This window comes from Balaenoptera borealis (assembly GCF_965194805.1).
Source record: "Balaenoptera borealis genome assembly, chromosome: 16".
Taxonomy (NCBI): domain Eukaryota; kingdom Metazoa; phylum Chordata; class Mammalia; order Artiodactyla; family Balaenopteridae; genus Balaenoptera; species Balaenoptera borealis.
In genome coordinates, this window is record NC_138872.1 from 80,646,841 (window position 1) to 80,659,650 (window position 12,810).

The following is a 12,810-nucleotide window of genomic DNA, read 5'->3' on the forward strand; positions in this document are numbered from 1 at the left end:
AAATGCCACGGAAAAACTGAAGCAGGGAAGGGGCAGCTGGGGCTTTTAATAATGTGGTCAGGAAAAACCGCATTGAGATGGTGACATTTGAGCAGAGACCTGAAGGAGGTGATGGAAAGGGCCTTGCTGATGGCTGGGGACGCCAGAGGGGAAGCTTCTGAGGACAGCTCCCGGAATGTTCCAAAGCATTCGGATTTTTTACCACAAGAATGAGATGCAATGTCCTTATGATTCATTACTCTGTTATCTAGAAGCCGAGATACTGTTTGACAAATTGATTCTCGGAGTTAGCATTTTTAAAAAAAGAGTTAAAAGATGTAGAAGGTGCATATTTGGGGTTCCTTTGCGCAGGAATTCTTTTGATAATTGCTGTTTTAAAAAAACTTACTCCCCACCCCTCAGATGTGCTCATTTTGGAAAAAAATGCAAAACAGGGAAAAGGTATTTTTTTTAAAGTCAAATTCATATTTCCACTTCCCAAGGATGAAAGCAGTACTCTTCTCAAGTTTTAGAAGTAATCATAGCTCCTGAATGGTTCTGGAAGCTTGTCTGCCAGGCGGAGCACTTCTGGGCATGACTGAGGGGGACATGAAGGGCAGGACTGCAAGGTCCCTATGACAGCAGCGACCTGGGGACGGCTCACACCGCAGTGTAGAACGCCACCACCCTCGCTGTCATCCCCTTGCCCCCGGAAGTGCACCGCCGCACACCTTGACTTGGCCTATACTGGGGCGGAAACAGTGGCAGCGACAGCCCCAGTTGGCAGGGGCGGCCCTGCTATTCCATGCATGATGTGCCTGTCACAGGGTTTTCACATTTGGGGACAGCCAGTCACCATGGAAATAATTTTTCATATCTCCCTCCCAGGAAATTAAGGCCTTTACCATGTAAGAATGTGAACTTTTGTGGGCAAAGAAGTGAGCCCCTTCTGTCTCTGGTTTGTATGATGTTATAAAGTAAGTCCTTCACTTCCCCTGACTTCCGGCAGATCTGCCCGTGGCCCTGGGGCCCCAGTGAGCATCTTCCCGCCAACTTATTAAAGAGGCACATGCTGTCCAGACCAGTTCTGTTCAGCCTGGGCTCCACGGACTGGTGCCAACTCACAAACCATGGCTGGTACACAGTGAGACAAGCACAGAAATTGAGAGTAAGTGTTTAGAAACTTTTATAGCTATCTGACTTTGCTGTGACATTTTTATTGTCTTTTGTAAAACTATCAGTCTGCAACAGATTGGAAATTCAAAACAAAACAAAACAAAACAAAACAAAACAAAACAAATAAAACCATCCTTCACCACAGAGAATTTAGGAAGCGCCGCCCTAGACAACTCTGGCCAGAACCCAGGTCAGGAGCCAAGGGACCGCAGACAAGTCCTCCCAGCAGTGAGGACAGGAGAGGAGCACGCAGAGGGGGTCCTGAGGAGGGAGAGGGGGGTGTAGGCGGGCTGGTGGGTCTTGTGGGAAGAAGAGGGGCTCTGTCTCAGGGCGGGGACCCCACAGGCAGGCACGGGGGTGGGAGGGGCAGGGAGCAGGGCACGAGCAAGGGGTGATCAATGCTGAGAGGCCGGCTCGAAGAGGACTGAGCATGTTGGCGCCCGAAAGTGACTGCTCAGGAGGGTGGCAGGAGGGGCCTGGACTTAGCAGGGGGACACGATCAAAGTGATACCCAGGGAGGTTGGCCTCATGGTGGGTTTAGGCTGTGCCACGGTATCTAATTTAACTTATTTATCAATCTTCCAACCTGAGGGATGGCAGCCATGGCAACTGTTTAAAGTGCTCTTAGGGAAAGAATCTGTAAAACAAGCCCAAAGGTGATCTGGGGTTTTCAATGGGCGAGTGCAAATCACAGCAGGGACGAAGGTTCAGAGAACCTGTGTAAAAACAGGAGCTCTCAGTGTAGCCCTAGATCCAGGATGGGTACCGGGGGACGGGCAGTCCCAGGGTACAGTTGGCTGCTCAACTCTTGGGGCCCAGCCTGGCCTGGCCCCAAGCTGACCTTGTGACCTCGGGCACATCAATTAACTCACGAACTCGGGCCACAGATTCCTCATTCATAACAGAGCAAACACCATTTGTGTCTCGCATAAACTAAGCTGAGATGAGATAATATACCCCAAAGCAGCAAGACCTTGGAATTAAGATAGAAAACAGCATCCTCCTCTGAGCCCAGACATGCTCACTCCCATCTCCAACACGAGGGCATCCTGTTGTCCCATCATGAAGATGCAGCAGAAAACGGAGGAAGAAACAGACAAGGGCCCGGGAGTTGACCAGGGGCTGTGGGTGGAGGGAGAGGACCGCACCTGGGTGATGGAGCTGGGCCTGTCGGTCCGTGGGCACCAGCTAAAAGGAGATGGTAGGACAGGGCGCACAAGGTGCTGGGTAGGGTGGGGGGGGGGGGTAAAGGGGGCGTGGAAAACTGCAGGGGGGTCGGCGTCTGGCAGTTCAGGTGCCCTTGAGATCATTACTGAGAAGGGAAGCAAAGGTGGATTCAGGGACCCAGGACCACTGGCTCCCTCGTGTCTGTCCAGGCCTTGACTCAGCCGCACCCGAATCCCTTGGGGGCTGGGCCCTGCCCTGGCAGCTGTGGTTCAGGGGGCTGGGGTAGGGCCCAAGGACCCCCTCGTCATTCTGATGGGGTCCAGGGTCAGGACCCTGGTTCGGACAAGCCTTGGAAGGAAGGAACAGAAACTGACTTCCCTCAGTCTGACAACAGGTCCCTGTGGGCACCAGAATGGGGTCCCGAGAGTCTGTCCCAGGGGGACCTGCCCACGCTCCAGGCTTCATAGGTAAGGGCCTGTGTTCCTCATGTTTCCAAAGGGGAGAATGAACCCAGAAACCGAAGTCGCCGAGGGAGTACCCCATTAAACTTTGTCCCTCGGAACCGTCTGCCCCCTTCTGCCAAACCGCTTGTGTGAACTATCACGGGTCACGTAAATCCTCCTACAGAGACCAGAACACGGAGGCTGGAAGAAGCCAGATAAGAATCTCTGTTACCCTGCAGCCATTTTCACACGAGATATGAATGAGATGCAGGAACATCACTCAACACGAGGGAAACCTGACGTGCGGTGACGGTGGGCTGGGACCCCAGCCTACGAGGCAAACGCTCGGGGTCTAGGCTAATCTCCCTGGGGAAGGTTGAGGGAATGAGAGGCTCAGTTTTCCTTCTTTCTTGTCACCCCACTATTCCTGCCAACACTAAGTGGCCGACATATGCCGACTATGTCCAGTATATTCACCTGATGGACAGACAGGCATTTAGGTTTAAGGCGGCCTGGTGTGGTGCACCAGAGTCCCAAACTAACATTTGCCTGTAAATACTTGACAAAGGGCCTGCATACCTCCTGTCTCCTTGAATGCGCATGAAGCAGGGGTGGCTCGATGGAGGGGTAAAGAGTGGACTTTGGAGCAGGACAAACTTGGGATCATATTCCAGCTCGGTCATTTTCTAGCTGTGTGACCTTGGGCAGATTACTTAACTCCTCTGAGCCTGTTTGCTTACCTACAAAATGAAGGTAATAAAACCGTCCTCTAACGACTGTGGCATCATGAGTCAGCAATGACATAACTGCACAGAGTCCCGCCCGGCCACTAATGAGGAGCAGGAGCTGGCTGAGTGGCGGCTCGCCTTCCAGAATTGGTGATTCCAATGGCCCAATGGCCCGGTTTCGGCTTTTGCTGGATCTATAGACTCCACTGTTTCTCTGCCTAGTTCTGCCAGCCAAGCCCAACAGACATCGTGCTGCTGGCCTGGTCTCCTATGCTTGCTCGTTTGCTCCCCAACGGGCTGGGGCTGGAGCTGCCAGGCTACATGGGAATGTGTCCCTGAGGGGAGCCCTGGCAGGGCCGGCTCGCGGGAGACTGAAGCGGTGCCATGTAAACACTGCACTTAGCCGATGCTGAAGTGTTTAAGCACCACGAGGATCCACAACTTGCTCTACCTGCGAAAACATTCATTTCCCTCTGAAATGTTTTGGTTGCTACAGTCCAGGATGGTGCCAGAAATCCTCTCAATCAAAACATTTAGCTCAGGAGCCCCGGGCAGACACACGATGCACGGCTTTCTCTAGAGGACCCCGAGCGACCACAGAGGCCAGGAGAAGCCGCACCGATTCCATCCTCGAGGGCTTTTTCCCGCCTTGGCTCCGGTGCTGGGTTCAGTCCAGGTAAACTTGGACAAGGGGACGGTGACAGAGCCAAGGGGACATTTCAGGCAAAATTAATAGCAGAGTCCATGAAGTACAAAGGTTGTGATGGTTCCTTAAATGGAAAACTTTTCTCTGTAGCCTGAAACACTTAAGTCATGTTTTAGTTAATGTGAACTTAAAGACAGAAAACAAAAATCCAGTCTTAAATGGGGTCCTCACACTAAAACTTTGCTTTGGACGCATTCCTGGGGAATAATTTAAAAGCTCCGGTCTGGGGCGGCGGAGGCCCCCGCCGAGTCCTGGCTTGGCCGCTGGGGCCAAGCGTTCCGGGGCAAGGGGTTTACATCCAGGGAGCTTCTGTTTCCTCATCTATATAAAGAAATAACAGTGCCCTGCTTCATGGTTCGGGTGGGGTAGTGGTAGTCAAACTGATGTGTGACCTTATTACAGCAGCACGTCTCCCACTGGACTGTCCTCTCTCCAGGAAGGGCCTGGCTCGTCCCTCCTGGCTCTCCCAGGATCCACTGCGGGTCCCGGCACACAGCAAGGGCTCTCCAACCCTTTATTAAATAAAAGGACAGCTACAGGTGCAATTCAGCCATCACAGGCCATCAGAGCTGCAGGGACCTCAGGATCACTTGCTTCCTCCTTATTCTGCACACCAGGAAACTCAGGCCTCGTAAGTGCCACCACCTGAGTTAATCACTGTATGTGAACTAGTGACGGAGTCGGCTCTGAAACCGGGGCCCCTGGACCAGAGTGCTGATGCCAACCACAGTCAGACTAACCGCTAAGGTTGGCCGAGGACGGATTATGTGGCAGGACGTGCTCTAACGGCTTCGCTCAGAGTAATTTCCAGAACCCTTGTAAAAACCCATTTTACGGATGATGCAACTGAGACTCAGGGAGGTTAAGCCACTTGCCCCAAGTCACACAGCTGATAAACTGCAGAGCTGGGTTCGGAACCCAGGGGTTTGGCTCCAGTGGCCACGGTCTTGATTATGCCGCCGCTCTGTATTGCCGCACAGCATTGAAGGAAAGAGTCTGGAGTCCGATAGTTCAAAGCCGCCTTGATCGAGCTGGGAAAGTTCCAGCTAAGAGCAATTTTCATTAGTCTTAGAAAAATCAAGAGGCAAAGGTCTGAGATGTGTGCCTGGCTCCTCTTGAATGCTTGCACGTCAGGCGACATCCTGACTACCACGCGGACTCAGAGCGGGTTGTGTTATTACCTGCCCCGCTCCTCCCACATCATGAACTGTTTTTCACTCTGGAAGGACACATCCAGGAGAAGACCAGACCTCCAATATTCCTGTGCAGTTCTGCAAGCCTCCAGCCTCGGATCGCCACCCATCTGCCAGCGGTCCACCCACCAGTCTAACTGGGAAGATGGTCTCTTGGTGATGGGCTCTCCACCGGGTGGGCGTCACGCTGACCACTGGGCACCGACGCACAACCAGTAAAGCTCTTCCCTCTGACACAACTGGGTTCCATCCCCAGACTGTTACACGCACTCCCCACCGAGACAGCAGGACTGTTTCAAACATTACCCCCGTAAAGGGACGCTCTAAAGCCAAAGAAGAAAGCGGCTGTAACACACAGAGGTACGGATGCGAGGCGACGGGGTCCCCGCGGGGCTGGGCTACCCACCACGTCTGGCGCCTTCTGGATCTGGGAGGCCAGCTGGAGAGAGTGGTTGGCCGACAAGAGCTGCTCCCTCAAGGTCTCCACCTCTCTCTGAGCCACCTCTGCCCTCTGAAGGAAGTGAAAAGGGTGGAAAGAGAAAGTACATTCAGTTTAACGACTGACAATTATTACAAGAAACATTCATCAATTCATGCCTGACTGACTATAATTGATTTTCCTAAACACTCAACCTAATAAATGCTAGAAAAAAACAGAGAATGTGATGGATTTTTATTTTAAACAGTACAAGGAAGAAATAATTGAGCGATTATGACAGTAATTTAACGCTAGGAGCAAGGAATCCCCTGCTGATACTAGCGCTCCGGCCCACTGAATTTCCCAGACTGAATAAATACAAGTGGAAATGGAGTCTTTTGATTCAATTTCTTTCTATTCTCATAGCCCAAGAAGATTTTATTGCAGGATTACTCCTGGGAGTAATTCTCACGGGTAAACAGTGAATTAAAGACACTCTGGCCATTCTCCTAAAAACATGCACAATGTTGCAGTTGTTTTCCTCCAGCAAGTATTTCCATAAACGGACGGGGTGTAAATGCCACTTCTTTTGTGAGGACCAGGCTTATTTCAACGTATTTAACCCTTCACCCGACCAAGTCTTCTAATGCTGAGGCTGGCATTTCCAGCCAGCCAGGCCAACGAGGGGCTGCTGAGGGGGTGAGGCCGAACAGAGCCGCCCACAGGGAGGAGGCTGCAAGAGGAACGAGTGGACGCTTCTGTCATTTGCTGTAATTCCCGGACAAGGACACCAGTGCCCCGGACAGCAAACTGGTATTTCCCACTGATCAGCGAGAACAGTCACTCCAGTGCCCGCCTCCCAAGAGGGCACCGTGGTGCAGTGGGCAGGAGCTGGGCATTTGGGACCAGAGGGATGAGAGCAGGTCACCTAACTCAGCTCACCAAGCCTCCACCTTCCCATCTGTAAAATGGGAACACCGTCTCCCTCCCAGGGACCTCGCGAGGATTAACACCCAGAAGCGCCCTCATTCATAAGTGCTTTGTTAATGGGCTTGTCCTGATTTTACAATGACTGAGACGAAACGCAAGGATGGGTGGGAAGCTGTAGCTAATTGACACTGGGCACGTGGACTGAGGAGTGATCGCTGCTTCTTTCTACCAGACGTACATTCTGCGCACAGAAAAGATGAACAAGAAAAGCCTGGCTGACTAAGGCTATTTCGTGTGTTTTCTTATTTTTGTGGTGTGACAGTGCGTGCCTACTAATTGCTAAGAATGAACTGAAAAGAGAAGCAAGAAGTTAGCCTGCCCGGTACTCGCCGATCCACCTAGTTGTACGAGGACTGGGTTTGGCAGCCTTAAGTGGTTCTACGACGGCGGCGCGGCCCTATCTGCTCTGCATCCGGACAAATTAGGGTATTTCTAACAGCAGCTGCTCCTGCCCGGGGTGGTGCTGGTGGCCGCCCGCCCTGCTGCTCCAGGAGCTCTTGGAATTGCACTCAATCTAATTCCCATGGCGCCTGGGCGGGCCTGTCTGTGCGCGAGCAGCCACTTCCCACCCTCTGCTGCAAACCGTCTAGAGGCGCCCCTGTCAGGAAAGGCGGTGATGTGACCGGCATGGCCAAGATGCCAGGGGTGACTTCTGGTTCACGATAACTGCAGGAAGCTCTCCCCTTCAGTGAAAAAGATTTCCCCTAGTTTTGTTTCCAGATGAGCCACTCCACGTTTTTCTGATAATCAAGTCATGTTACTGAAAAGTTCACTCTCGTCTTTCTCGTCAGTTATACTCTAGGGCATAAAACCTCCATGGCTCTGCCAGGAAGAAGGTGTATTTGGACATATTTCTAGCCTTTCTGACTAAGGAAAACATTGCTCAGCCTAGTGGAGAAGCAGTTCTGGTGGCAGCAAACGAGGCAGCATCCCCCCGCCCCCGCCCGCTAACACTGGCTGTGAAATGTTCCAGAAGCACCAGAGCTGGGGCAGCCCGGGCAGGGGCTTCGCGGCCAGGATCTCACGTGGGCATTTCGCTGTTGGGAGCAGAGTGCTGTCCCATCAAAGGCCGAGGGCTCACAGAATCAGGGATCTTAGTTGTGGATGATTTCACCCTCGGTTTTCACAATTTCTCCAGAGCTTCCGCACTTTGTTCAGTTTCCAAGTTCAGGTACAGTCATGAAACTGGGGCCTATCCTCGGTGGTCACAGCCTCTTATCACGTTTGACTTGACTTGGCTGCTTCACTGCAACTCTTTTTTTAAAAAATCAATTAATTAACTCATTAATTAATTAGGTTGTGGCAGGTCTTAGTTGCGGCAGGTGGGCTCCTCAGTTGCGGCATGCAAACTCTTAGTTGCGGCACGTGGGATCTAGTTCCCTGGCCAGGGATCGAACCCCGGCCCCCTGCGTTGGGAGCGTGGAGTCTTAACCACTGTGCCACCAGGGAAGTCCCACACTGTAACTTTTTGATTGTTTAGGATTTTTATTATTTATTCAGGATTTATAGCCTGAGTACATCAAAAACAAAACAAATCAAAACGAAATGAGTTGAGGTGGTTTGTGCCGCTAAACGTGTGCAAAGCAGAAAAACTGAAAGTCAAAATGGGCCTAAGAGCTGCTGAAGGAGGGAGCGGGTACTGGACGCCGGGAGCTGCTGGGGTGAGTGAGTCTCTGCGCTGTAAATGCAGCCCAGCCGCTGGCGGCTGAGGCGGAAGGAAAAGGGTGCTGTGCTGGGTTGGCTCTGTGATCTCACTTGCTGCCAGGGTTTCCTATCTTCCCCACGACCACAGTCCGACCAGATGAAGTTGTGTTTCTAGAACTGGCATCAACGGGGGGGAGGGGGCAAGCTCTGGTGCCGGTTTCTGATCTGGACGCCCAGACACGGGGCCGTGGCTGCCATGAGACACCCAGCTCCCCGTTTCCACTGACGGGACTCCTCCTCCCCTGTCCCTGCAGAGGCAGAGCCTGGGGACCGAGGCCAGCACCCCGGTGGGCAGCTGGCGGCATCGTGGGTGTGACTCAGCGGCCACCCCACGGTGAGAAGAGAGCCTGGCCAAGCCTGAGCTGCCCTCCTGAGAGATTTGCTGGCTGTTTCTTACTTTCTGTCCTTTTCTGAGAAGTGAGGGTAAGTGCTGGAAGCGCAAGGGAAAGTAAAGGAGAGGGCACGTGAATGAATGAGGGCACTGCTTTGCATTTTGGTGGTAACTCCAACCAGAAAGATAGAAAGGGCTGCCCTGTAGGACAACTGGGGACCAGTGAGATAACACAAGCCAGGTGCCTAGCAGTGCCACCACGTGGTGACAGGCGCCCAGTGAAGAATTATTATTATTATTTTGCGCCCTGGTGTGTGCTGCCTCAGGTGGCCACGATTCTTTCCTTATCTTTTTTTTTTTTTAAATTATTTATTTTTTATTTATTTATTTTTGGCTGCATTGGGTCTTCGTTGCTGCGCACGGGCTTTCTCTAGTTGCGGTGAGCGGGGGCTACTCTTTGTTGCGGTGCACGGGCTTCTCATTGCGGTGGCTTCTCTCGTGGAGCACGGGCTCTAGATGCGCGGGCTTCAGTAGTTGTGGCACACGGGCTCAGTAGTTGTGGCTTGTGGGCTCTAGAGCGCAGGCTCGGTAGTTGTGGCGCATGGGCTTAGTTGCTCTGCAGCATGTGGGATCTTCCCGGACCAGGGTTCGAACCCATGTCCCCTGCCTCGGCAGGCGGATTCTTAACCACTGTGCCACAAGGGAAGTCCTCCTTATCTTAAAATGAGGAAAAACTTTTTTTTTAAGTTTATTTATTTTTGGCTGCGTTGGGTCTTCGTTGCTGCGCGCGGGCTTTCTCTAGTTGTGGCGAGCTGGGGCTACTCTTCGTTGCGGTGCGTGGGCTTCTCATTGCAGTGGCTTCTCTTGTTGCGGAGCATGAGCTCTAGGCACGCGTGCTTCAGTAGTTGTGGCTCACGGGCTTAGCTGCTCCGTGGCATGTGGGATCTTCCTGGACCAGGGCTTGAACTTGTGTCCCCAGCATTGGCAGGCGGATTCTTAACCACTGCGCCACCAGGGAAGTCCCGAGGAAAAATTTTAAAATTTAAAATCTTAAAATTTTTAGGGGAAAATTACTAAAGACTGTAGCTGATCTTCAGGTTAAACTCCAGCTTCCTTCTGCTGTCACCAGGAAGTCATAAAATGTGGAGAAGCGCGGCCCGGTGGGGCAGACAGAGGGGGCAAAGGCAGAGGCTCGGGCGGCTGCAGCCCGCAGGGGACGGCTGGGGAGGCCAATCACAGCCCAGCGTGCAACGCGGGCCCCGGGCCCAGGGAAAGGGGGCTGTGCTCAGGGGTTCCCTTGGGGTGTGTGTCTCCTTCTCCCCCAGCACCAAGGCTGGGATGTGAGGGAATCCTCACCACCTCCCCTGTCGGGCAGGCTTTCCCCAGTTTACCCATTTAAGGTGTGGCTTCGAGTCCCCTGGTTTTATATGGTGGTGGTGGAGGCAGGGGGGGTCTCTGATCCAGCCTTCTGCCCAACCTGGCCCTAGGCTTTGTCTCTTGTCCCTTTTATATGTGTGGCCATGAAAACCCAGCTCTGGGGACACCAGAGATGAGCGAGTCCCTTTAGTGACACAGCAGCCATGTGAGCTGGCCAAGGGCAGTGCCCCCAGGGAGACAGGCCGTGGCTGGGCACACGGGTCTGCTGGCAGGCTGTCCCTCCTGCAGTAACTTCCCAAGGCTGCTGGAGCAAACTACCACAGATTCAGTGGAGTCAAACAAGACCAGCTTATTACGTCACAGTTCTGAGGTCAGGCGTCCGCTGTGGGTGTCACTGGGGAAAGATCAAGGTGCTGCAGGGCTGGTCCCTTCCTGAGGCTCCGGGGCAGGATCTGTTTTCTGTTTTCTGGCTGTTTTCAGCTCCTAGAGGCTGCCCGCATTCCTCGGCTTGTGATCCCCTTCCTCACAACCTTCAGAGCCCACAGTGGCCAGTCAAACCCTTCTCACACCCCATCACTCTGACTCTTCTGTCTCCCTCTCTGCACCTAAGGACCCTGGCGATTCTGGAGGGCCCACCTGCATAACCCCAGGCACCCTCCCATCTCAAGGTCAGCAGATTAACAGCCTTAACTGTGCTCTGCAGATAAGTGGACCTATTCACAGGTTGCGGAGATTGGGATGTGGACATCTCTGGGGGCCGTTCTTCTGGCCACCGTAGTCCTCAAGGACAAATAACACATTTGGACCATTTCCAGGAGAAGGCAAGCTCTCCTCGGGGGTGACTCCTCAACCCACTCCCCTCAAGGCCCCGGACTCTGGGGGGAGAGAAAAGGGGAGCAAGCGACCTTCCAAGGGAACAGATGCCATCGCTGTGGCAAGTGCACAGCTAACTTCCGGTCACCCTTCCAGATCAACACCCACACTCGACTGCGGAGGACAGCTAGGGCCCAGAGGTGGACCCGCTTCAGCGATGCTGCAGGATAGAGGTCAGAAAGGTCCACTGAGAGAGTTACCGCCACACATCCCAAGCTGGCCCCGTGCTGGTGGCCGGAGTCCCATTTGGACACCCTGCCTGTGTTTCTGGGGGACTCGATGGATACTGATTTGGATTTCTTTTCTCGGGTCGGCCAGGCTGAAAGCTGGACCTACCCCAGCGTCACACCACCTGCATAAACGCAGATTGTTACAGCCCACAGACTGCTGAGTCACGATTTCAGAAAAGCCATAAGAGCAAATTTCCCTACCCCCTCCTGCCCCAAAAGCTCTGAACCTTTACTGTCACCAATTAAGACAGTATTAATACAAGCACCTCCAAGTTGGACAAAGAGGTGTAAGTGAGAGCCAGCCCTAACTGCCCGTCACCAGTCGGACTCTCTTCCACTTCTCCTCACTAGAAACACAAGTACTTCAGCGATAAAATAAGAGCTTCAGGTCTCAGTAGAACGTTTTGACTATAAACCAGTGCAAAAATAATGTTATATGCCAGTGAACTAGTAAATTGCTCCGCCCGGGGCTCTCCCCTGATGGGAGAGGCATGGAACCAGATGTCTGGCTGCGCCCGCCCCGGTACCCCTCCTCCGGCCCGGCCCGCCTCCGCCTAATCGCCACGGGGCCCCGCATCATCCCTGCCCTGACACATCACCACAGCTGCTTACTGCTCTCCTGGCTTCCAGTCTTTTCACTCCCCTCCGTTCTCTGGATGTTTAGCCAGAGCGATCCTTCTAGAACTCAAATCTGACGTCTCACTCCCGCCCGTGATTCTCCACTGTTCTCAGGATGAGGCCCTCCCTACACCTGGCTAGACCCCCTCCTCTGGGCCCACCTTTCCGCAGGGGCTTTACGGAACAGCCTGGAACCCCCAGAGCTCACGGCGCCCTTCCGTATAGGCCCTTCCTCGCCTGCCTGGACGCTGCCCTCCTCCCTGTCCCCCCGGGGAGTTTTTGTCCTCATCGAGTCATCCTTGTTGACCCGTTGAGTCATCGAGTCAGCCCCTCTTTCTGTCTGCTCTGTGTCTGATCCTCTACCTCATACTCTCAGCGAGGGCTGGCCCGCATCTGCCTGCACAGCTCTGGTGACGGGGAGCTCACTCCCTTCGGGGGCAGTTCCAGGCACCTCCGCATCGGGAGGGAGTTCCCTCCCATCAGCCTCTGCACTTGGCCGTGAAAAAGCCCGACCCCTTCCCTGGCCAGCCCTGGACAGCTGCAAGGCCAGAATCCACAACCGCTGCCCTAGGCCTTCCCCTTTCTAATCTCTTAACATCCCAAGTTCCTGATGTGTCAAGTCTTTCTGTCTTCTTTCCCTGCTCCCCAAAGAATAGGGATGTCCCCAGACCTCCTTGTTTCTTTCGTGTGAGGGTCCCTTCCCCGTCCTGGCCATGGAGTGGAGCCTGAATGCATTCCATGTGCCTGGTTTCCTTCTAGTGTGTGTGGTTTTCCAGGACAAGCGATAATTCCCCGGGCATGGACTAACTGCTACAGCCGGCTGCAGAATCACCGCCCCCTTCACTCCAGAGACTATTTCTATAAATGTAGCCTGAGT

General features: G+C 53.4%; 1 protein-coding gene across 16 annotated transcripts in view; it reads right to left on the minus strand.

Annotated features, from left to right (window-relative positions):
* Nucleotides 1–12,810, minus strand: part of CUX1 (cut like homeobox 1) — a 368,426-nt gene that overhangs the window by 83,603 nt on the left and 272,013 nt on the right. For all 16 annotated transcript variants that reach the window (XM_082361262.1, XM_082361261.1, XM_082361260.1 and 13 more), the window contains exon 10: nt 5,799–5,903. In XM_082361262.1, coding sequence (XP_082217388.1) covers nt 5,799–5,903 — 105 coding nt within the window. The remainder of the gene's footprint in view (nt 1–5,798; nt 5,904–12,810) is intronic.